The sequence below is a fragment of the Perognathus longimembris genome, chromosome 14 (assembly GCF_023159225.1).
Source record: "Perognathus longimembris pacificus isolate PPM17 chromosome 14, ASM2315922v1, whole genome shotgun sequence".
NCBI lineage: Eukaryota > Metazoa > Chordata > Mammalia > Rodentia > Heteromyidae > Perognathus > Perognathus longimembris.
Window position 1 is genome coordinate 32490708 of NC_063174.1, and position 26479 is coordinate 32517186.

A 26479-nucleotide genomic window follows, 5' to 3' on the forward strand; every position below is an offset into this window, starting at 1 on the left:
GAGCAGAGCCTGAACTCAAATCAGCATCTACAATTAGCTACCAATTTATACTGCTTCCTGATGGGGAAAAACAACACAAGGTATTGAATAAGCACTTGAGCCAACACAGGAAGCATTCGTCCAAAGTTTGGATTTTAAAAGGGCATATCCAAATGCTGAAAGGAAGTGAACACAATGAATATTGGGGATAAAAGAATAGTGCTTTAACCCCCTCAAAAAGTCTTAGGAAGGCAAATGCACAGAATTAGCTGAGGTCTACAAAAATTTAAAAGCAAAATGATAACATACTTTCAACTGAAACCTGTATAATTTTTACTGATTTTGACATACATGATCAATATTTTAAATTTTTAAAAGTATATGCATAGACAGACAAAAATAGAAAGTAAGCATCATCACATATAATCACACCCTTCCAAATAATTAACAATAACTTGCAATATCTCTTCCCAAACTCTTCACTTACACTAGTAGGCTTTAATGTGCCCTTCCTTTACAATGCAAGTTTTGGAAGCTTAATCCCCACTGCAGTGGTTTTAGGAGGTAGGACCTTTCCAGTGCTTAGGTACTAACCCCATAAACTGGATCAATGCCACTATAGAAAAGGGACTACAGCCAGGCCCCAGTGACTCATGCCTATAATCCTAGCTACTCTGGAGGCTGGGAGATCTGAAGATCGCAATTCGAAGCCAGCCCAGGCAGGAAAGTCTGTGAGACTCTTATCTCCAATAAACTACCCAGAAAAGGCCAGGGGTGGCCAGGAGTGGCCAAGAGTGGCACTGTAGCTCAAGTGGTGGAGTGCTAGCCTTGAGCACAACGAGGGCCAGGGACAGTGCCCAGGCCCAGAGTTCAAGCCCTAGGACCAGCCAAATAAAAAATAAATTTGAAAAAATGGGGGAGGAGGGGCGCTGGGGTTGAGGGAAGGATGGGACTGCAGGAATGGCTTCACTCTCTCCTACCCTTCCACCTTACTATGTAAGGACACATTCCAAGGTCCTCACTGGGTGCTGATGCCTGGACCCTGGACTTCCCAGCCACCAGAACTAGGAGAAATAATATTTTATTCTTTACACACTACCTAGTTTTAGGTACAATAGACTCCTTAGCCAAATTCTGCTTTCAGTTACTCCCAATCAACCACAATCCCAAAAGATTAAATAAAAATTTCTAGATTTTTTTTTCTTTTAAAGCAGAAAAACATTACCTGACATGGGGATGCCACGGGAAGACATAACTTCAGTCATCTTTGGGGAGCATGCATTTGCTTTTTTTTTTTTTTTTTTTTTTTGCCAGTCCTGGGGCTTGGACTCAGTGCCTGAGCACTGTCCCTGGCTTCTTTTTGCTCAAGGCTAGCACTCTGCCACTTGAGCCACAGTGCCTCTTCTGGCTGTTTTCTGTATATGTGGTGCTGGGGAATCGAACCCAGGGCCTCATGTATACGAGGCAAGCACTCTTGCCACTAGGCCATATCCCCAGCCCCATGCATTTGCTTTAAACAGGGAGAATTAAGGGCCAAAGAACACAGGGCATGTACAGTTCAAACTCTCTCAAGTCACATGCACATTCAGGGCTGGCCAGAGATGCTCCGACCGTGGATGGTCTGGTCAGATGGGGGCTTGTTAATAAGAGTCATTAACAGGTCTTTCAGTCTCCCAGGGCTCCAGAAATAATTCCCAAGCTTGAAGTTGTATGTCGCCCTGAGAAGCAGGAGGAAACACCACCCTGTCGCCCCCCCCCCCACTTCATCCTGCCCATACTGTGTGTCACTCTTTGTCCAGCATATCCCCACTCTGTACAATACCCTCCCCTAGTCTCTTAGCTGTTAGGTCATCAGACGGATTGTCACTGCAGTGACAATCCCCTGGCAGACAAGCACTGGCAGTGCTTGTCTATAGGGCTTTCAGGCACCAGGTCTTGGGGGCTTATCCTTCATGAATAAGGAGAATCCTACTGTACTCTATAGTGGCATCAACTCACTAAGACAAAAACACAAACACCTTTTGGCCAAATAACAACCACAGGCTCAATAACTATGGGATTCTGTACAGTACAGGTGTTTCACTGAGCAGATCACATTCCTTTTACTAACTGATGAGTAGCCCACCACAAAAATGTCCAGTTGGTTCAACCAGCTGAGAAATTAAGTTGTTTCCACATTTACTATAATTATTAACAATGCATAGAATACCTTTTTCATGTCTAGCTTTGTGTACACAATTGATTATATCTTCTAGAATAACTGGGTCAAAATTTAAGAGATTTTTCTCTTTGGAACAATGATAGCAAATCAGGAAATACACGTTTGTGTGCACCTATTAGTGTGGCTTGTGTGTTTACAGGTTCTATGGCATACCTGGAAAAATCTACTCAAGTTCCAGTTCGACTGGAACTATTGGTTCCAATCTCCTGTCTCAATGCCACCATAGTATACTTTACTCAATTTTTTCTTGTACTGCTGAGAGCTAAAGTGTGTGTGTGTGTGTGTGTGTGTGTGTGTGTGTGTGTGTGTGTGTGTGTTGGTAGTGATGCTTGGTTTTCTTGGCAGTAATAGGGCTTAAACTCAGGGCCCAGGCATTGTTCCTGAGCTTTTATGCTCAAGACTAGCACTCTACTACAACTCCACTTACGGGTTTTTGGTGGTTAAGTAGAAATAAGAGCCTCACAGCCTTTCCCTGACCAGGCCGGCTTTGAACCATAACCCTCAGATTTCAGTTCCCTGAGTAGCTAAGGCTAGAGGCATAAGCCACCAGCACCCAATGTTTTTATTTTTTATCTAATAGGTAAAGTGCTGTGTTATTAGTCATCTTTCTCAAAGATTTATTTCACAAATTCTAAAAGTTTTCAAACAAAATACTACTGGAGGGGCTGGGAATATGACCTAGTGATAGAGTGTTTGCCTAGCATGAATGAAGCCCTGGGTTCGATTCTTCAGCACCACATAAACAGAAAAGGCCAGAAGTGGCGATGTGACTCAAGTGGTAGAGTGTTAGCCTTGAGCAAAAAGAAGCCAGGAACAATGCTCAAGCCCTGAGTTCAAGCCCCAGGACTGCGCCCTCCCCCCACCCAAAAAAAAGCTGGGCTCAAGTGGAGGAATCCCAACCTGGCTAGTACAAAATACTACTGGAACTTGTACTAGAAGGCACTAGATATATAAATTATCTGGGCTATTAGATGGATATCTTTTTTTTTTTCTTTTTTTTTTGGCCAGTCTTGGGCCTTGGACTCAGGGCCTGAGCACTGTCCCTGGCTTGGTTTTGCTCAAGGCTAGCACTCTGCCACTTGAGCCACAGCGCCACTTGGCTTTTTCTGTTTATGTGGTGCTGAGGAATCAAACCCAGGGCTTCATGCATGCTAGGCAAGCACTCCACCACTAAGCCACATTCTCAGCCCTAGATGCATATCTTGATGATAGCAAGTCTTCTCACCTGAATATTTCAACATTAATTCAACCTTGCCTTTTTTTTTTTTAATTGCCAGTTCTGGGGCTTGAAATCAGGGCCTAGGTACTGTCCCTGAGTTTCTTTAGGTCAAGGCTAGTGTTCTACCACTTCGGCCACAGTTCTACTTGTGGCTTTTTCTGAGTGGTAAGAGTCTCATGGACTGTCCTGCCCAGGCTGGTTTCAAACTGAGATCCTTAGATCTCAGCCTCATGAGTAGCTAGATTTATAGGCATGAGCAAGCAGAACCTGGTTTGTTTTAAGCAGTTTTTATAACTCAAGTAGTTTTATAAAGGGATTTCAACATGTCAGTTTATGAGTATAATGCATCTTGATGCCATTATTCTAAATTTTATTTCAAGGTGGAAATGTAGCTTAATTGGAAAGTACAGGTTCAGCATATGGCCTTAAAAGCAATAATCTTCAGCACCAAGAAAAATATTTCTAAATTAATACTGGCATCAAGAAAACAAGATATGCTACTGGGCTGGGAATATGGCCTAGTGGCAAGAGTGTTTACCTCATTATACATGAAGCCCTGGGTTCGATTCCCCAGCACCACAGATATAGAAAATGGCCAGACTGTGGCTCAAGTGGCAGAGTGCTAGCTTTGAGCAAAAAGAAGCCCTGAGTTCAAGGCCCAGGACTGGCAAAAAAAAAAAAAAAAAGATATGTTACCAATTCAGGCAGATAATATGAAGAGTATCCAGAGCAATTAGTGTTTAATGAGCCTCTACTATGCCCCACACAGCAAGGCAGCTTATTTAACAAAAGACAGAACGTCTCAAAGTAGTCAATGATCACGAGCCCAGGACTCCTCATTAATTTTAGTCTGCAGGCAGGAATCCTGTCTTTGTATCTGGGCACCACCAACTATACTAAATGGTGTCAGTTTGAGTTGAGTTTATTCTCACTGATTCTATGGTTCCACATAGCCTGAGTGAGCAAACCCAGGCTTAGGAATCAAGCATAGACACTTGCTAAAAGTTCCATGCGGGCTTGGGATATAGCCTAGTGGTAAGAGTGCTTGCCTCACATACATGAAGCCCTAGCCAGCACCACATACATAGAAAATGACCAGAAGTAGCACTGTGGCTAAAGTGGCAGAGTGCTAGCCTTGAGCAAAAAGAAGCCAGGACCAGGACTGTCCCCCCCCCCCCAACCAAAAAAAAAAAAAAAAGTTCCATGCAAGGAGACAGAAGGCCTGTGTTTGAATGCAGTTTTTGTTTTTTTTTTTTTTTGCTCATAGCTCATATTCCCAGCTCCTAAAGTATATGTACACAGTGGAATCAGTATGCAAACCCAGAGAGCTTTGTAACTACAAGACAAAATAGCTCAAGTCTTATTTTGTCTTTCCATTTTCTGACAAAGGATGAAAGTTAGGGGAAAAAAAAAAAGAATTACATCTAGTTTACATAGAAAGTAAATTTAAATCTCATAGCTACGAATAAATTATATCTAACCAAGTAAGTTTCAGTTGGCAGCACCAAAACTTTTTATGAGATTATCAATCTACAGAAAATTAGCTATCTGCCTAATGAAAAGGTAAGATAAATCTTATCTTGATTTGCCAAAAAGAAACAGGAGTGTTGCCATGAATCGAGCGAACCAAGCTTATAAACAGAACTCACAAGAACCAGGTGGCAGTATGGGGGTCTGTGGGGAAGAGGAAGCAGACATGAAAAAACTCTCTTCTCACAAGAGAGATGCACAGCTTATGGCTGAGGGGAACACTGACAATGTGAAGTCCTAACTATCATAGCACCTGATAAACTCTGCATGCTCTCCTCCCAACAAAACTAAGAACCATAAGGATGATAATATATGAAAGAGAAGTGCTAACTTATTCAAGGATAGAATTCAAAGGTTACTAATAAATCTGCACTGAAGCACAGGAATTCCTAAAGCATATCATAGGCTTTTATTAACCCTGCTTAGTTTCATAGTTTTAATCAATGACTTAGATAAAGTCTGATAGCATTTTAGGAAGGTTACACATGTCAGAAAGACATAAAATTAAGAGTTTGGCAGATGACAGACACAAAAATTTCCCACAACTGGGAAAAACTATATTCCATAAAAACGCAGAGCAAGTTCTACATCTCAAATATTGGGGGGTGGGGGGGTCCCTGTTTTCTCATGGTTAACTGGAGATGTCTTATGTGGTTATGAGACACAACGGAGAAAGTCAGAAAAAAACGCATTCCCTGACAAGTCTCAGTTGTAGACCAGCACTAATCCCTGCAGAGAAATTTACAAGTACTAAGCTGAGCAACTTCCCAGCACTCACATTTTGATTACTTATTAAAAGTTATGCTCTGTAGGTGAGCTTGCATACTCAGAATACACATCTATACAATGGTTCTGAATGAAACATATTCAAGGAAAAGATGTTAAGCCACACAAAGCCTCACACAGGCAAGATTATTAATGAAATTTCTTTGCAATTAAACTTGAAGAAAGAAAAGCTCAGATTCAGGCATTAAGTGGTACTTATTGTTTTTAATAGACAATTACAAAAACTAACTTTTGTGTATATATTTGTTTATAGGGTGGCATTAACTGTCATTTTCTTAAAATAAAACACTTCATTTTTACCCTTTCACTAATTAAAAAATATGACTGCTATCAAACCTTAAAAAAAAAAACAAGTCCAAAAAACAATTATGGGAGAGAAAATGAGACAGTGTAACTTACAAATAAATTACATAAACACAACTACAAGAATGTGCTTACCTGTAATACAAATTTCTGATCTATGTATTTTTTGGCAATGCTGGGTTGGAATTCTTGGCTTTCCAAAAATCGTATGAAAAATTCATATACAAGCTGCAACAAACAGATTATAGTTAATTTCAGAGTTTTTTCAAAAACTATGAAAAAGCCTTCTTTTACACTGGAACTGACAGGGCTTAGAAAATCTGACTTTAGTATCAACCCATGCTAATCTTTACTTTTACTTCACAACAGCTGTTATGGTTTTGTCTTTACTTTTAAAATTAATCAAGAAATACAGTCAAACAACTCAAAAATCTCCTGTAAACTAAATATTCTAAGACAAACAGGGTTGGTGTTTAATGTGTGTTCCTCCTTCTCCAACATCCCACCTGCTATGGAATCCTCAGAGCTTCACAAACTACCTTTGCCATTTAAACAATACATTTTAAACAACATATAATGAATACTTACAATATTCACAATCAATTTAACAAGTCTCATATATGCTTAGTTAAGTAGTTTTCAATATTTCTATATCATGACACAATGTGCATCACAGAACCTACTACAGGTTCACGTACTTCTTCAGTTAGTTCATGAGTAAACAATGTCTACCTGAGGCAGTAGCTCATGCCTGTAATCCAAGCTACTCAGGAGACTGAGATCTGAGGATTGCAGTTCAAAACCAGATTGTTCAGACAAATCTCAGAGACAGTTAGCTCCAGCTAACCAGCAAAAACCTGGCAGTGGAAGTGTGGTTCAAATAGTAGAGTGCTAGTCTTGGGTGAAAAAGCTAAGGGAGAATTTGAGGCCCTGCAATCAAACCTTAATACTAGCACACAAAAAGAGTCAAGTCTAAACACTCAATATTTTTGAAATTCATTGCCAAAAAGTAGTGAGAATCCATTTCAACCAATGGCTAGGTGTGTGATGAAAACACCTGCCACCCAGCTACAGGAGAGGCAGAAATAAAAATGAAAGTCCAGGCCAGCTCTGTCATAAATATAAGACCTTACTTGAGAAATAACTAAAGAGCTCGAGACATGAATTTAAAAAAAAAAAAAAACAGTACAATGCACAATCTAAAAGTTGCAGTTATTTTTATGTTTCATAAGACTAAAACCCACCAAAATCCAATTATCTGTTATTGCATTTGGAGTGGACTTTATCCATGCATATGTTCCTAAAATTCATTTGCCAAGTGGAAAATATTGTTTCCATTTTATGCAGAGCTCGCCTATGATGACACATTCTAGTACATGTCTTTAAAAATCATATCTTTAAAACTTCTTTCATGCCCATAATCCTAGCTATTTAAGAGGCTGAGATCTGAGGACACAGTTCAAAGCCAGCCAGGACAGAAAACTTCATGGGACTCTTATCTCCAATTAACCACCAAAAAAGCATGGCTGTGGTTCAATAGAGCATTAGCCTTGAGCACAAAATCTCAGGGACAGTACCCAGACTGGCATACATGCATGCACGCGCGTGTGCACACACACACATGCACACACACACACACATCACAGTTGAGGTAATAGATATAAAACAAATATATTCCTAAAACAAAATTCGAATTGTTACATTGTGCTTTGAATGTTCTATCAGTGATAACATTTATTATCAACTCCCTCCCTTATTTTTTTAGACAAAGTATTTGCCAAATACCTAAGTTTTAATGGACTTAGTTTGTTCCATCAAATAAAAATTATGCTTTATAGAATCGCAAACTAGATTATCCTGTGATTTAAAACAATCAGTAACCATCTACCACCCACTATATGCTCCACATAATTTAGGCATACTTCCTATTTCATCATAGAGAATATTTTTAAATGTTTGCACAAGAGACAAAAAAATGAACCCACCATATTCCTATCTACAAAATAATCAACAAAATACATGACTGGAGGTGTGGCTCAAGTGGTAGAACACCAACCTAGTGAACAAGACCCAATACACACCTTCCACCCTCATCTAAAAAGAGTCAAAATTTAATAAAATTAGTATTTTTTTTTCTGATCAAGGATGTTCTCAAGTAAAATTATCTTTTTAAAATTGTAAGTACAGGGTGCTAAGGAATACAATGACTCCATGATCACAGCCTGACACAACTGTGTCACAACTGTGGTAACAAACACCTTTGCTTCTACAATAAACAGCACCAACAGTACAACCAATAGTCAAAACAGGGCAAAGGGCAAAGGGCAAGGGGCAAAGGGAAAAGGGAAAATGACAATACAGTATGATTAAAGAAATGACTTAACCTTACCAAGTGCTGAAAACTCACGTCTCAGCCCCTCCAAAATCAGTCACTTAAACACTTCCTATTGCAACCTTGTTAGACTAATCTAACAATTAATTTGTAACTCATATTAGCATTTTATTCTTTATAACACTGTTTGTAGTCTGTCAGGGTGGTATGTGCTTGTAGTTCGAGCTACTTGGGAAGCTGAGGAAGGAGAATCATTGGAGGGAACAAGGAAAAAGAAAAATAGAGGAAAGGAGGAAACACCCCACACAAAGCCATTTTCCTCTTTGAACTCCTTTAAATTCAGGAAAACATCTTTCCATAGATCTAGTATTGTTCTTCTGGCCACAGTAATGAATGTATGCTAACTCCTCATACAACTGTTCTTTGTAAAAAAAAAAAAAAAGGAAATACTAACCTTTCACCTCCTAGTTTTACAAACAGAATGCCAGCCTTATTCAAATGACTTCTTGATTGCTATGAAAGGAAGAAATTCTGTCTTTCTGGGCCAACTTTGACAGCAGGACTGGCAACCTGCTCTCCCCCCCTTAAAGCTACAACCTGAAAGCAGCTGCAGCTGAAAATGGTTTGGTGGACGCACTTCAGACACCTTTATCAATGAGCATAACTGTGCTCTACACTTAGGAGGTATAATTACCTTAGAATCAAAATCTCCCTTGAGTTTTTAAAGGGAAAGACTGGAGGTGGAAGGGAGAAAAAAATTACTTTTCTGTGTCATGTAAGTGAATTCTCCAAGGGAACATGAGCAAAGTCTTTTGCATTCCTGGCTCTTCAAGTCTCAAGCATAATGCACTAAAAGCAATTTCTTAATTGTATGCAAAGTCCTACAAAATAAAAGACAGGCCTAATTTCAAAAAATAAACAATAACCATGGTAACTATGTGATGCTAGTTCAAAAGACACTAGGCACAGATCAGAGAAAATAAAAGATACACACAGAAGACTTCTTAACATTTTTTAAAAGGGAGGAGGGAGAGACTTAATATTATTTTGTCTTTTAAATATTCCCAAAGATCCATTACTTGTATAATCAGTAATTTTGTACGATCCACAAGTTTAAACAAAAACATGCAGGAGCAGTCAATTAGCCAGCCCAAGAACCTGGTCAGACGTGCAATAACCACATCACAATGTAATTTTATCACTCTCTACTCTTCTCAGATATTTTACACTTGACTTCTTTGTAAAGAATAGTCCAGAAAAGGAAGTACATGGCTAATTAAAGAGTTAAGAAAAAGAGACCTAACACCATGCTCTGTTTTGGAAAGAATAATAATTGTTAGACTAACTAAGCCATAAAATATTAGCATAGCATGGTGACACACAACTATAATAGAAGCACTCAGGAGGATCTCAAGTTCAAGGTCAGCCTGGACAAGACAGGCATACAATCTCAAGAAATCAAGAGCTGGAGATGTAGCTCAGTGGTAAAGTGCTGAGCCCACCAAAATCAAAAGGCAAAATATTGAATTTGGTGACAAATGATATGATACAAATGACCTACCATGAACAGAAAAATTTTAAGTATTTAATGAGTGCTCTCTAGTGAAAAAGGAAAGGGAAGCTTCATTTGTATAGGACGAGTATTCAAGGGAAACAGACTTCTTGAGACAAAGCAACATGAGGATAATAGTGTATACCTTCTGATCTGACTGTAATGGATGCTGATTTAGGTCTTTTGGGCTGGCTGGTTTTTGCTTTGTTTTTCCATTAGGGTGTGACTCTTTAGTCCAGAGGAACTATGATCCTTTTGCCCCAGCTTCCAGTACTAGGGTTAGGGGTGGGCCAACCATGCCCAGTTTGGGGATCAAATCTTAAAGAATGGGTGGAACCAGAAGGATTACAGGCTTGCACAGTCCAGCAACAATGAAATCACATTTTGCATCTGTGAAGGTCTCAGCACCATTCTTCATGGGGCTCAGGTTGTAGGGCTTCAGAGGAATAACAGCAAATACTCCCAAGGCAATGAGAGCTTGCTCAAGATTTTTATAGAGGAAGAATTTTGGTTAATAGCTTCAGAAATTAATTTGGTCCCTTTTTTTTCAGAGTCATTAGGTATAAGAAGGGTTAAATGAAATACTGAGTTAAGCTTTATGGGAAATTGATGTGTTATTATCATTATGATTTAGAGTATCCAAAATGCTCTTACAAATAGCGAGAGTTTCCTAGCCATTTCTTCTATGGAAAACAAAGACATAAGTTGAGGATTTAAAGACACCCTCCCTAGACCTTTTCTACCACAAGATGTTCTGAGGAGATTCTTTGTCTCCCTCCTTCTCCCTCTCTCCCCCTCCCCTATCTGTCTCTGTCTCTCTCTCTCTCTGCTTTTTATTTTTTTGCCAGTCTTAGGGTTTGAACTCAGGGCCTGGGCATTGCCCCTGAGCTTCTTGCTTCATGCATGCTAGGCAAGCACTCTACCATTCTACCACATTCTCAGCCCTGTCTCTCTCTCTTTTTTTTATTTCATAGCATTTTTCTTTCAAACTAAACTGAAAATCAACAGATTGGTGCCAAGCATTAAGAATAAGACATAGACTAGAAGCTTGCCACTCGAGAGTCTTTTTTGGATTTTGTCACAATCGGGGACTATACCTATGAAGACACAAAATAGTTTTACAAATTCCTTAGACTACAGATAATGTGTGCTTATAAAAAAAAAAAACAAACAACGGAGGTGGAAGAGCACTTAAGTGCAAGGCCCTAAGTCCAGTCCTCAGCTCTGACTACATAAATGAATGAATAAATAATTGAGCATCTAAGACAGTCTACCACCTAGTGTTTTATTTAATTCATTGAATTCACCCACTCTTAGCATTGATATCTTATAACTGAGGGAGAACTGAGAAAGCAGTCCTAGAGAACTCTCAGATGACCAGGAGAAATAGCATATGTGTACCTGCAGCTACCAAAGCAGGACAGGCCAAGGTGTAACTCTGTGTCAAGGGAAAAAGAAAGTGGAGAAAACACAAACTGCGAAGAGTGTGTCTATACCTTTATCAGCCTGCTACATGGTTCTCTGCTCTTTGAAATGTCAATGAGTAAGAAGCCACAAGCACGCTCTATAAAGGTGCAGTGGCTTCTGTGCAGGGGTGGCTGGGAAAATGTACAGGTTATGTTTCTCCTGAGCCGTCCTCCCTTCTTCGCTAGTACTTCTGATTCACCCTTTAAGAGCATGCTGACTCCAGGGAAAGACAGCTTTGGGGGTTTGTTTATATTTTAGTTATTTCTTTATTTTTTGGCCTGTCGTGGGGCTTGAGCTCAGGGCCTGGACAGTCTGTCTGTGAGTGCTCTCTCTTTCTCTTCTTTCCTTCCCCCTTAGAAATCTTGGTCTTGAGAGAGGACAGTGGAGAAAGGAGCTGGAAAATGACCAAGGATAAGAAGTAAGTACAACACAGATGGCCTGGCACTGGAAAGCAAATGACAGGCCTCACCCCTTCTGCTACATGTCTAGGACTGGACAGCACAGCCTTCTCCACGAAGAGAACAAACAGGACTTCACTCACAGGTTTTTTTCTTACAACACTAAGAGGAAATAGCTACTGAAGTTTGATTTTGCCCTTATAAGACTAAAGAAACATACTGTCATCATCATAAAGACAGGCAAAGTACCAAAGGTACCTACTGCTAAAAATGAGATTTGTCTCGGTGAGCTAATCACATCCAACTGGTATTAATGAGAAAATAGTTTGGTGCTTATTCTAAACCCCAATGGGCTAGACTGCTGGCTGAGTCTGTAACACAGGGGAGAGGCATATAAAAGCCTTGCAATGAAACTTACTATTCTTTTGGCATCCTAATTATGAAGAGTAGAAAACACAAAAGGCAGGCTTTAGCTCTCCACTAATGTCCTCTGAATTCTTGGCAAAGAAACTTTCTTCAAGGAATTCCCAAGCTAATCAATGAACAAGCTAACAGATCTCTAACAGAAAGGGTAATGCAATGTACCTGTAGGTGCGGCCATGATGCCTCGAGGGTAGGTTCATCTTCTTCAGGATCAAATTCATTGCTGTCACTAGGAGGGAGAGTTCTGAATATATTGCAAGATACCTAGAAACAAAAACACAGCAGAGTTAGCTGGAAGTTCCTTCAGGGTGGTTGTACACTGGGTCTTCTGTGGGAGCATGGGGAACTCCTTCTGAGGCTCTGAGGCTACAACCAGCTCTACACAAAACAGGAGGCATAGAATGGTGCGCGTTCCTACCTCTTGTCCTTACTTGCCATCTTGCCACAAGTCCCCATGATTTTATATTTCCCATCAAAGCCTGCTGGCCTGCTCCTGGTTACTTGATCAGTCAAGTAAGCATGCATCCAATTAACCAAGTATGATATAAATAACTGCTAGTGGCCTTCAAGTATTTCATTTCTCACTTATTCACAATTTGCCAGTTTATGACTGTATTTATGGTGAAATTTCAGGCATTCACAAAATATGAAGCAGGGAATGTTATCATACTTAAAAATCATACTTTATCTGACCTCAGTTGATTTACGAATAGTAATGAGGGCCAGGGTAAGATGCACGTGTGTTTAATACCTCTAAAACTAGGTATTTCTTTGCTTAAGTGATATCCAAATTAAATGCTGGTTGTTCAAAGATTGCCATGAAGCGATTAAGTATTGAGACAAGATAAAGCAAGGAGGATTCACTACTACATCTACTATTTCTGTATATACCACAGATTTCTACAGGAAAATGCTCCATATTCTCAGGGTTCCTTTGTAATTTCCATGCTGTTTCTTGTCCTACTCACCTATCTTCTCTTAAATAGCCTAAACATATCATGGAATAAGAAAGAAAAGAAAAAAGGGGGGCGGGGCGCAGCAGAGAGTACGTAAAGAGAAGAAAAAAGGGAAAAAGGAAGAAAACACTGCCCCAGAATCCTGCTGGACTTTCTACTAAATAATGAATTGCAATATGCTACTTTGAAAGAAAAACTTTGGGGCTCATACTAGTTTCATGTATTTATTCATCCTGTAAGTATTTACAAAGTACTTATTATATAGACATTTTTCTATGAATTGAGAAAAACACAGTGAACAGTAATCGATAAAAATTCATACACTTATGGCAATTAAAAGTCTGGGAAAAGTCACAATATCCCAACTTCTCAACTATGGAAATTGAGCCCTGGTATGTAAACTATGGAAGGAGATCCTATTTTAAGTACAACGGGAAGTAATTAGTGGATCTTAAATTAAACAGGGATGTGACATCATATGATTTTTGTGTTTTCAAAAAAGAATCACTCCCAACAGCTATACATAGAATGGGAAAGAAGACAGAGAAGCAGATACACAGTGATTCTGGTAGTAGTACTTGCTGCTGGCTTGGATGTTTGGGGTGAAGGAAAGCAAAGAATGAAGGGTAAGTCATCATTTAAGGCCACTTAAGAAAGATGGAGATGACTAGGAAAGTAAACTGGTTTCTTTTTGTACTTGCTTTGTTCAGTGGGAAGAGTCAGAGGTTCAATTAAGGATGTGTTCAAAGAGCAAAAACAATAGGCAATTCGACTTATGAGTCCAGACTTCTAAACTGGAAAGATCATGAGCATACAGAGGATACTTAATGCCTTAGAAGTTATGGATCCCTTTGGGAAGGAGTTAACAGAAAAATAGCAAAGGGCACCCCTTGGGCACCCAACATTTAGAACAGAGGAAGAAGAGCCAAGAAGAGCAAAGGGTAGAGGGAAAAAATAAGAGACTGGGGTGTCAGAGACTCAAAAACAAGAGCATTTTAGGAAGGAAGTAGAGAAGCCAGGCAGCCAATGTTGCACACAGGTAGACTAAGATGCTCATGGAGCAGCATTAAGGGCTTGGTCAGCCAGTATACATGGGGAGACAGAAGTGCCTATATTGAGTTAGTACCAAGAGTTAGACAGAATCTTGGCTCTCAAGATCCCTTAGATTTTTAGAAGATGAGAGTGACCAGCTCTACTGCCCTTTTACCTTGAATGACAGGGGGAAAGAAAAAAGATCACATGACAATATGTTTTTGTACCCATAGTTCTATGACTTTTTGTCTCTTCTAATGACAATTAAAATTCCTGTTTATGAAGAAAGCGGAGACTTTTCCAATAACCATCCACCTAGAATTTGTCTCTACCCACCCAGCCACACCACAACCGCAAGGTCCTTTGTCAATTCTGAATCTTCACTAAACAATACATGTATTTTAAAAACTGACTGAACTTTGCATCCCAATGAAATCACTATATTTACTCGTGGGCATTTTTTTCTCCTCCTTCCTGAAGATCTAAAAGTAAACCATGAAAGGGAAAAAAAAGCAAAAAAGATGGCCTGTCTAGAGTAAACAAACTGGGTAGGACAGGCAAACTTCTCCGCACTGTGGGACACATTCCAAATCGTTACAGTGCCCACCTTTTGCTATAGCCACCAAGTGCTTACCTACACATCTCTTCCCACTCATCAGAAACTAGTCAGAAATATGCAACAATTGTGTTCCTAATACATGCAAAGCATTCAACAATTACTCACAAAAACAAAGCTGCTATGGATTGTGATTTTACTTTAACCAAACTTCAACTTAAAGTTCTCTGGCTGATTTAGATGAATCCAGATCCTCTACTTTGACCAGGTGAGTTTCATCTCTCAGCTATCATATACCCAAAAAGGCCAAGTTGTATAAAGAAGAAAATAGCAGACAGTTCTAGACACATGTTATTTTTTCACACCATCTTCCCTGTTAAGCTTTTCCATCTTGCTTCTAAAAACGCAGCAGATGAGAAGTAAGGAAGCATGTGTCCAGAGCTAACTAGATTGGTTAAGGAGTTCTCTGGCACAGTGGCAAGGAAGGCAAGGCATATATCAAGTACTGTTTCAATGGCCAAGCCTCTGAGCTCATTGGGCATAAAACAGTCACTTAAAATGTCATGAACAAATGAATCTCAATCACATATTTGAGAATCTACCCTAAGAAAGTAATCTAGGACAAGCCTGAAAAGGTTACTTAAAGCAGCCATTCACAACATTCCCAAAAGTATAAAACTGGAAATAAACTTTCTGTCCAGCAGCAGAGACATAAGTCAACTTGATGGAGTACTGTGTAGCTTATAAAGACTATGGCTAAAGGGAAGCACTAAGGAAAGTTCCTAATAAAGACCTCCACTGAAAGGCAATTGAAGGTGACTAAACACTATAGACAACTAAAAAGGAATTAGAAGCTGTAATAAAGTGAAAAATACATGGATGATAAAGCCGATAGCTGCTGTTGTCCCTCTTGAAGCACATCAAGTAAGTCCTAAACCCTTAAAAACGTTTAAGTTAGAAGCTGTGTGTTGGGACTGGAAATGAGGCTTGGTGGTAGAATGCTTGCCTAGTAGGCATGAGGCCTTAGGTTCGATTCCTTGGTACCACTAAAAAAGGAGGAGGAGGAGGAAGAGGAGCAGCAGCAGTTGAGTGTTGGTGGCTCACTCCTGTGGCTACTCGGGAAGCTGAGATCAGGAGGACTACAGTTCAAAGCCAACCCAGACAGAAAAGTCCGTGAGACTCAATCTCCAAAATAACCAGCAAAAATCTGGACTAGTGGTATGGCTCAGTGGTAGAGCACTAGCAAGCAAGCAAGAAGATCAAGCCCAAAGTCCTGAGTGCAAAAAGGGAGAGGGGAGGGAAGGAGAAGGGAAGAAGGGAAGACAGGGAGGGAAAGGGAGAGGAGAGGGAAGAAGAAGGGAAGAAGAGAAGACAGGGAAGACAGGAGGGGGAGGGAGGGAGGGAGGGGAAGGGAGGGAGAGGAGGGAAGAGGAGGGGAGGGAGGGAAAGTTGGAGCTGGATAGCATGAGTTAACCCTTTCATTTCTGGATGAAAATGGACTCATATTTACCACTGTCAAGAGTTAAAAATCTCAACATTCCAATATGCCTTAGAGCTTAGCTCATGATTTAAGGACTGAATAAATGGAACCATTTACTGTGCAGTTGTGATCCACATCATGAATTTAAAATCTGATCATGCACCGATTGGGGGTGAGGAGAATGGTCTCTAAATCCTATCTGCAGCAGTTTATATATAAGCCTAATATGGGAAAATGGTTAGCTTCGTCATTTTCAAAGAAAGGGTTAAAACCGTTGTCTTGAATTGTAAATTTGCTTCCATTAAATCATCTTTTATCTCTGGTAGTTACTTCTGATTTATAGTACAGGGTTAAATGGTTATTAAGTAGGTAATAGCAGCTACATGCTTATGCAAATGTACTTGACCACAAGTAACCACCAGCCTAGCATCTTTTGCAACTGGAAAAGCATCAGGTATTCCAAAGCCAAAAACTACCTCTATACTAAAGTATATAAGGTTCTATCTCAAAGCTTTCAATTTTATTCATTCAGGAATAGATTATCAAAACTGTAGAAGGTATAGTAGGATTTTTCAACCATTTCACTGTAATATCACTTTAATCTACACTGGTTATCAGCACAAAGAAAACAGATGGGGGGGTGTTTTCTGGGTTTGTGTGTGTTTTTTTGTTTGTTTTTGCTAGTCCTGAGGCTTGAACTCAGGGCCTGGGCATTGTCCCTGAGCTTCTTTTGCCCAAGACTAGTACTCTACCACTTGAGCCACAGTGCCACTTCCGGCTTTTAGTCTATTAATGTGGTACTGAGAAATCAAACCCAGGGCTTCATATGTGCTAGACAAGTACTCTACCTCTAAGCCACATTCCCAGCCCCCAAGAAAACAGATTTTTAAGATATGAACATCTTTTGGAAGTCTAATTTTCATCCCAAAAAACAATATAATAAACACTGAATGGTGGATTCAAATTAAAAGCATAAAAGCACTCCCAAGATATGAAAATAAAACATTTCTTTTTTAAGTTGTTGATAATTCTGTCTTCTTTGCCTATATATGGCATATTTCACAAGTATATCTTCAGGAGGGTGGGGGAGGGCACAGAACTGGAGGGAAAATCTGTGAAGAAGTGCAGCAGTAAGGCTCACTGGACAATGATTGAAGTGAACTATACAACTCATGGGTAGAGATGGAAGGGACTGGGAGAGAGTGAGGGAACAGAGGACACTCACTGTACTGTTGAGGGGAACCAGACTGACTCCATCTTAGACTAACTAAGAACTCACCCGCCCTTGGGAATTAGAGAAATTATTAACTTGTTGCCCAAAATGTTATTTCCTGTGACCACCTCCTTCCTTGTTAAAAAAATCCAGGAATCCAGGGAAGGTCCCCTCGCTGTGATAAGATTGTGTCAACTGCTTGACCACCTGTGTAGTGGAACATACAAGGTTAACAATAGTTTTGCATGAGCAGCCTTACCCCCACCCCCCATGAGTAAGCATATCCACCTGCATTACAGTTACTATGAGGCACACTGTAACTCCCTTGTCCACCAGCGTGTGACCTGACATGACTATGTGGTTTCTCTGTAAGTGTTGTAACCTCATTGGCCACCTGTGTGTGGCCAGGCTTGACCATATGGTACTTGCCTTTATAACCCCAACTTGAGGGCTGCGAGAGTCACAGTATCAGCTCCCAAGGCTGTGCTGCATGCATCCCTGGCCAGTCAGTTTGCTTTTTGCTTCCCCAATAAATCCATCTTTTTGCTTGAGACTCTCTGAGTGGTGGACTCTTGGAGGGAAGGGGAATCCCCTCCCTCAAACCCCGTAATATGTATGAAAGGAAATGTACTCATTGCCTGACTCATGTAATTGTAATCACTGTACATCACCTCTATAATAATAAAGTAAATTAACTGATAAATAAAGGCACTGGCCTGACCTCCAATGGAATTGCTCCAAGGACAGAAAGCAAGGCTGAGGGGATAAGAGGACTTTGGGTGAACCTCTTGGAAGGGAGAAAACTCAGGAATAGGGGCTTAACTGTAGAGCTTTTGAAATCACATCCTTAAAGACTTCCTTCCTACAGACTAGGAAACTGAGGAACACAGAGCATCAACTCCTTCAGAGTGGCAGTGTCTAGCACACACTTGCTCTCTGCATCCTTTCCCTAATTATCTCGTCCAGCTCTTGGAAACCATGATGAACCTGGCTTCTCTCCTTCCTCTCCTATCCTTCTCTCTCTCTTACTCCCTCATTTCCTTAGCCCTCTGCTCAAATGGTCTCCTCTTAGGTGTTTGGTGCCTCCTGTACCAGTCAGTCAAAGGCACTCATGTACTATCTCCTGACCTTGCTCAGCATTAACCAGGAATTCAAATCCTGGCTATGAAGCAGCATGATTAATGAATGTCTCTTACTCTTCCTTACATCCCTTCTTTCAGATTCTGAGCCCCTTAAGGACCTCTTGTCTCTCAATGTCTGGTACTGAATATAAACAAATAGAAATAACTAGGGGTACCAAATTAAATACAGGACACCTAGTTAAATCTAAACTTCAGATTAAAAAATATTTTTAAGTCTGTCCCTATGCAGTATTGGAGACAGTATTATTTATTATCTGAAGTTCAAATTTCAGTAGATACTTGTACCTCTATTGGCCAGGTCTATTCCCTAAAATGACACTAATATTAAGAAAGAACCTCGATTCAAGGGGGATAACTGTTACAAACAAGGCCTCAGACCTAAAAGCTCTTTGCTTTGAGTGCCTCTTTGTTCTTTTTTCAGTATTTTACAAAAAACAAATTTCAGTCTTGGCCAAATGTGAAAGAAAAAACCATGGCCTGATAAGCCATATTATTAAATAGTTTATTACTTTCTACTCCACCTGTCACCAACTCATTAGAGAACAGTGATCCCTCAAAGACAGGAAAAGGGAAGACAGGGTGGGAAGAAAAATGTAACAAAAATACATACACACTTAAGCAGGGCTCCATTTGTGTAAAGCAATTATTAGTGCCAACTATGATACGAAAACTCATAGAAGCAGCATTCACAATAGCCCCAAATAAAAACAACTTAAATGTTCATTAAACAATGGAAATGACAAATTGTAACACATTCATATAGTACTAAATATCCATGAAAAAGAATAAGGTATAGTTATTCGTAATAAGTTAGAGGTATAATGGTGAATGAAAGAAAACAGACCCACTCAAAAAATGTATGTAAATGTGTATATATATGCATGTGTGTATATGTAAACACACATGTATATACCTTATATATAAATTGTATGTATATATACACACACATACACAGTTTGATTCCATTTATATAAGCTCAAAATTAGGCAAAATTAATTACTAGTATGAATGTCAGCTAGTGATGGGAGAAAGAACTCAACGCCAGCAAGTCTGAGTTCTGACCACTCTGGTAACACATAATCATATCTCAAATGGTGGCACTGGAAGACTTGCTTGTAGAGAGACTGACTAGGCTAGCTTAACCACCCCCATTGTCCTCTATAAATGCTCTAAAAACTCCCATTTAGCTTGTGTCTTTAAGGCTTTTTTCTAGCACTGGTTGTCCGGAACAGCAAGCGGCCATTACCTGGGACTGTGTGGGAAAATGCTTCAGCATCTTCCCAGTGGTCCCTTACTGCTCTCAGTTTGACCCAAGTCAAGATTCACTGCAGCTGTAACCTCTCCAGGGAGTGAACCTTCAGTTTTCAATGGGATTTTATAGGGATTTCACCTGGCTACCTAGTCTGGAAAAAGCAGGATGGAATCTAGAGCTCTAGCTTGTTATTTAAACTTGCCACTAACTCTCCTATTTCTGCATTTATCAAGATCCTTGGAGTTAAAGTGGTGTGGCTTGGCGTATTTCCAGATTTCCCTGGCTACTGCTTCGGGTGTAGCTTTGTCTGATCAACTCATGAGTGACTTGGTGGGCATTTGCTTGTCAGCTTCCAAAATGTTGCCTTTGAGATCTCTCCTTTTGTTCTGTTCTTGTGGGCTTTATTTCTTTTCAATAATCTGGTTGGAATTAAGGAAGTAAATATACACATGTATTCAATCCACTCTATTCAAAAGTCAGCAATTAATTTCCTCTGAAATTATTTCCTCTATCCTCCAGTAACTTCTGCTAATTCAAGTAATTTAATTTCCCTATGTATTAAATATCCAGTCTCTCTTCAGTGGGAAAGAGTTCAGTAAGAAAACCAAATGGCAGATTCTCTAATTTAGCCAAGGCAAAATGAGAGCTCTATATCAAGTTTTCTTTCTCAGAATTAGCACCCACTACATTATTAGATCTTACGATGAAGTAAAACAGAAAACCAAAGCACATTCACAATCCATGGACACTGAATACAATAATACAGACACTGAATACAGAATTCAAATGAATGCCTCCAAGTATCATTACCTTCAATAAACAACACAAATCAATCGAGGCACCATCCTTAGCAAGGTGCCATTCTTGCTAAGCTGTTGGCCTCTCAATGCTGTTTTCTATCACCTTTTCTCTATTGCCTGTGTTTTCAGGACACTAGAAATATCCCTAATTCCTCTGCTATCTCCCTCTCAGGGGCAAATTTGATCTGTTCAAAACCAAAGTCAATCGGCAATGGCTTCTACATATCCCTGAAGCAAACTCTTCTCACTGGCCCTACTCTTTTGCTATTCTTGTAAACCTCTGGAGTTCTCCTTGATTTTTCTTCCTCTGTTATAAGATGGTTTAAACAAGTCATTATACTTATTATTTCAAAATGTCTCTGTAGTGTTGGTCCTTATGGTGGTATTACTGGTGGGGAGAGGGAAGGTGTGCATGTCCTGGGGCTTGAACTCAGGACTGGGCACTGTCCCTGAGCTTTTGCGCTCAAGGCTAATGCTCTACATTTGAGCCAGGGCTATATCACTTTTTGGTTTGTTAGTTATAGGTAAAAGTCTCACAGACTTTCCTGCCTGGGCTGGCTTTGAGCCCCAGTCTTCAGATCTTAGCCTCCTGATTAGCTAGGATTATAGGTGTGAGCCACCAGTGCCTGATAGTATTACTTTTGACAGGAAAAGGTTAGCAATTGTTTAAATACCCCCAAATAGGAAAATGGTAAAATAATGGCACATTCTCAGAGTGCACTCTAGTTGTTTTTTACATTTAATTACATAAAAACATGTTTACATCACAACGCTAAAGAATTTTTTAAGAATTTTTTAAATGCACAGAGTAAGATAAAAAACAAATTTGACAAGAAAAAACAGGAAAAGGGCACAAACAGATTTTCTGGAGTGGCAGCAATGTTAAAAAAAATCTCAATGAATCAACTGTTAAGAATTCATAAAATTATTAACTTTATTAAACACTTGCTGTCTAAGGATTATTCTTAAAATCATATTGTATGTTAATTATGTTTAAATTTACAAAGTTTTAAGGGCAAAAAGCAGACTCAGAGTGAAAAGTGACTGACTTCCAATAATGAAAATGTATATGAGGGCTGGGGATATGGCCTAGTGGCAAGAGTGCTCGCCTCATATACATGAATTCAGCCCTGGTTTCAATTCCCCAGCACCACATATATAGAAAATGGCCAGAAGTGGCGCTGTGGCTCACGTGGCAGAGTGCTAGCCTTGAGCAAAAAGAAGCCAGGGACAGTGCTCAGGCCCTGAGTTCAAGGCCCAGGACTGGCAAAAAAAGAAAATATATGTGATTTTTTTTTCTTTTCAGTGATAAGCATGGGGAAAAAAAAGATAGGAGAGTTTTTTCATGCATTCTTCTCCATTGCCTCTTCCTCTGCCCCCATCTGACAAAACTAGGACACAAGTCCTTAGCCACCCACCATCCTGGGGTTAGAGGAGGAAAAACTTTCCATGTAGGAACTGTAGAAAGAAAAATAAGAATTGGGTATATGTCCAAAGAAGACTAAATCAAAATACCAGAAAAATGCCTGTACTGGTATTGCATCCAAATGATGGCACCAGATGCCCAAGAACACACGAATGGATAAAGATATATAGATACACATTCATGCACACACTATGGAATATTACACAGACATCAAAAAATGAAATCATATCATTTACAGAAAAGTAGATGCAACAGGAGTACATCATACTGAGGAAGACTAGCTGCAAAAACAAAATATCATACGCTTTCACTGGCATGTGCAAGCTAGATCTAAAAGATACATATATTCATGGCATGACCATACATATATATGTATATGTATTTATATAAATGTGTGTGTGTGTGTGTGTATATATATGGACAAACACAGAACATTGGATTAAAGAATCTAATGAACTACTTCTTGGGAGGGAACAAGGAAGGGAAGGAAAAAAGAATAATGAGTGAGTGGGGTGCTGGTGCCTCATTCCAACAATCGTAGCTACTGAGGAAGCTAAGATCTGAAGATCACAGTTTGAAGCCAGCCCAGGCAGAAAAGTCTGTGAAACTCTTATCTCCAATAAACTACTCAGAAAAAGCTGGAAGTGGTGCTGTGACTCAAGTGGTAGAGTGCTAGCCCTGAGCAAAAGAAGCTTAAGGACAGAGCCCAAGTCCTGAGTTAAAGCCCCAGGACCGATTTTAAAAAAAAGGGGGGGGGGGGATTGAAATACATTTTTAAAAAGGATGAATATGGTCAAAATAGACTGTTTGCAACTATGAAAACTGAACAAAGAAATCTGTTTAAATTGTTCTGAGAAAGGGGAGGGGGAAATGAGAGTGATGGGGGGGTGAGACTAATTAGAACATATTGAAAATTTGTGTGGAAATGTAACAATGAAATCTCCCTCGGTAAAACTAATGTAAGCCAATTAAACAGAAAGTATCATTTATATCTCTTCTCCAGTTCAAAAATTACATCCTCTTCCTGCTGTCTACAAGATTAAGTCTAACCTCTTCTTACCTTGCCAAGCCTCCTATAATCTAGACCCATTCATCCCTCCCCACCTTACTACTCACTAATTCTGACTAGAAGCCCTCTGTCCCATTAGGCTCCTATTTCAAGACTGAACTTTGCTCAAAGTAAGAGACACGTTTTAAACTGCTGAAATGGAGGCAATGATGTTAAATTAGTTATCTAGAGTCTGCTATTCCCACACAAAACTATCACAAGGAAATGATATTTCACACAGAGACAACTACATTGCACTCTCTCCAAAATTGGAAATGTAGTGGTGAATCCGCAGTGAAGATTGTTGATATTAAATCTTAGAATCCAAAAATAGAGGTGTAAACACTGCAGTTGTCACAGTGCTTAGTAGGGATGAACACAGCGCAGGCGCTCGGAGGGCTGCATGCACAGTCCAGTATGGCGCCACACACACAGCCAAGCCATGTGAGACCAGGCTTTGCCTCTGTACTGCCCAGGTCCCAGTTACTAACCCTGGTAGGTAGAGAAGGGATTTCTCTAAGAGCCAAAGCACACAAGCTGATGAAGCAATACCAGCACAGGGCTTTTTGAGACTGTAAATTCTGATAATCACTTTAAACACTTTATGGCTCAAAATCAACTACAACTGCTACAAGAAAAATTAAACCTCCTCAATTCTGTATTTTTTAAATTCAGAACTTTCAATTTTTTGAAAAAAATTTCAGAATCTTGTTTTTTTGTTATTTGCCAGTCCTGGGACTCAAGCTTCTTTTGCTCAAGGCTAGCACTGTACCCCTTGAGCCACAGCGCCACTTCCAGCTTTTTCTGTGTATGTGGCACTGAAGAATTGGGCCCAAGCACTATACCGCTAAGCCATATTCCCAGCCTATCTTTTAATTTTTTTAAAGAAAGCACACACAAAACACATGAAAGTTTCTGATTTGTGTATATATGTATTTCTGGCTCCTGGTGTTTTCTTACTTGAAATCACTGAAACAAAACAGGAACCACTGTAGAAACCTGTCAATCACACCTCTTTGTGAATGGGTATGTCTTCCTGTTTGTTACTTTTCACTAATAAAACAAAGTCCTATGCTGGCTACCTGATGGTCATCTGACCACAGATTCAGTCCAATTCTCTGGGCTAACACCCCTGCTCGTGACCAAGTGGGTAAAACACACCTGTGCAAGGGCACGTGAGACAGCTGGTGCATGGCCAGCCTCACCTTAGGAGCAGGCGATGGCAGGTAGGACCTGGGGACGGTGGTGCCCTCTGACCCTGTCAGCTCACGTTCTACAGGTGCATTTGAACACCACAGCTTTCTTGTTGTCTTACCCCTTAAATAACTTCTCTTATATCCTTTCCAGGAAAGGGTATAACAGATTCCTCCCTTTGTTATTAAGAGGAGTACAAATACAAAAGTCAATTTTCCAGCACTATATACTGGCTAAACTTAAATGTTTATAACATGGCCAAAAAGTGTCCTACCCTATTCTTTTTGAAGCCCTTACAGTACTGCATGAAAGACAGAAGCTTCCCATTAATTACCTAAAGCTTCTTGTTACATTTCTAAAAGTCCAGGAAGCATGCTATTTTCCAATACCGCTTTCTTATCCATCATCCTAAAAAACAGACTTGCTTAAGCAGGGCACAGGTAGTTTATTCCTGTAATCATAGCTTTGCAAGAGGTTGAGATTTAAGGATAGAGGTTCAAAGCCAACCCCGGAAGGAAAGTCCACACTTATCTGCAATTAACCACCAGAAAACTGAAAGTGGCCCTCTGGCTCCAAGTGGTAGAGCACTAAGGCAAAAGAGCTTAGGGACAGTGCCCAGGCCCTGGATTCAAGCACCACGACCACCCCAAAAACAAACAAACAACAACAACAGAAACCTAGTTGCTCACCTGTCCCAGTGGCTCACACCTATAATCTTACTCAGAAGGCTGAGATCTGAAGATCATGGTTCAAAGGCAGCCGAGGCAGCAAAGTCCATGAGACTCTTATCTCCTATTAATGACCAAAACAGCTATAAGTGGAGCTGTTGGTCAACTGGCAGAATGCTAGCTTTGAGCACAAAAGTTCAGGGACAAAGGCCCAGGCCCTGAGTTCAAGCCCTAGGACCAGCACAAGAAAATATACTTGTTCTCCAACAAATTCTGCAAAACAGTTCTCTTCTCACTCTCCTTACTCCCACATCTCGGTTCTTCCCTCCCTGCCAGGACCCATCCATTCCATTTGTGTTTTCTCACTGCCTCTCTCTATTCAACATGGTAATTGTGTTTCCATTCTGTCTCTTCCCTCCACTTTGCAGAGGCATTTTCCACCTGAGAAGTCATGAAATAGCATATTTCTTTTTGTTTTCTTTTACAGATCAAGTTTAGCTTTAAATACTGGTCAGCAGCCAGCTACTAAGCTACTACCTCTTGGAAATGACCTGCTCACTGATTTCTTGCCAAAGTTTTGCCTCAAGCATTACTGTCTCTAAGAATTCCACAATGAAACACTAGTTTCCTTCCTCTGCTTCTCCTTTTCATCATGCCCCACTGTGGTGTAACAGCTTTCCCTAGAGAATCAACTAGTAAAACACTCTCCTTCATTTCCATCTATCTGTAGAGAAACAGCAAAATTGTACAAACTAACACCAAGAGCAAGAAGTGTCTAAGGCCTCTTATACATACCACAGGCAATACTTCAGAACCACTTTATTACCTATTTGCTTCACAGATTTCTCTATAATAATGCCTCTAAGATGCCTCTATAATTATGCCTCTAAGCCACATACTCACTCTTGATGATAAATCAAATGAAAGGAGAAAACAGAAACTAAACATTGAATGCAGTACTAGAACTAATCCTGTGCAGCCCACCACTCTAACTACAGTGAGAGGCTATTTTGGGGTACATCAGTGCTAACAAGTCACAGCTGTCAAACAACCTTAACAACACTGAAAACTCTGAACTACCTTAAAAGCACTTACACCACAAAGACTATAGCTTGTAAATGAAGCAAACAGTTGACTCCTGAGTAAAACACTCTTTTTAGTACATTTAAAACTAAGCATTTTACTTTAAAGAGAAATGATCAATTGTAAAGACAGTAAAAACATGAGTATGTAAGTGTATGAGAAAAAATATTAGGTGATCTAAGGGCTATACATATTCAAATGTAGATGATTACAAACACATGAGCACAAGGAGCCCTCCCCCACCCCCACCCCGCCAAAAAACAAACAAACAAAAAAAAAAAAACCTGAAATAAAATTTCCGAGAGAGTAAATTTAAAACCAAGTCAAGAAAAGATATAGTGGGCTGGGGATATGGCCTAGTGGCAAGAGAGCTTGCCTCGTATACATGAGGCCCTGGGTTCAATTCCCCAGCACCACAT

General features: G+C 39.9%; 1 protein-coding gene across 4 annotated transcripts in view; it reads right to left on the reverse strand.

Moving 5' to 3' along the window:
* Positions 1-26479, reverse strand: part of Ppp2r5e (protein phosphatase 2 regulatory subunit B'epsilon) — a 138854-nt gene that overhangs the window by 30029 nt on the left and 82346 nt on the right. For 3 of the 4 annotated variants that reach the window (XM_048362594.1, XM_048362595.1, XM_048362593.1), the window contains exons 4-5: positions 12373-12474; positions 6174-6266 (exon numbers count right to left, since the gene is read on the reverse strand). In XM_048362594.1, the coding sequence (XP_048218551.1) occupies positions 6174-6266; positions 12373-12474 (195 nt within the window). The remainder of the gene's footprint in view (positions 1-6173; positions 6267-12372; positions 12475-26479) is intronic. The other variant, XM_048362596.1, reaches the window with a different exon arrangement.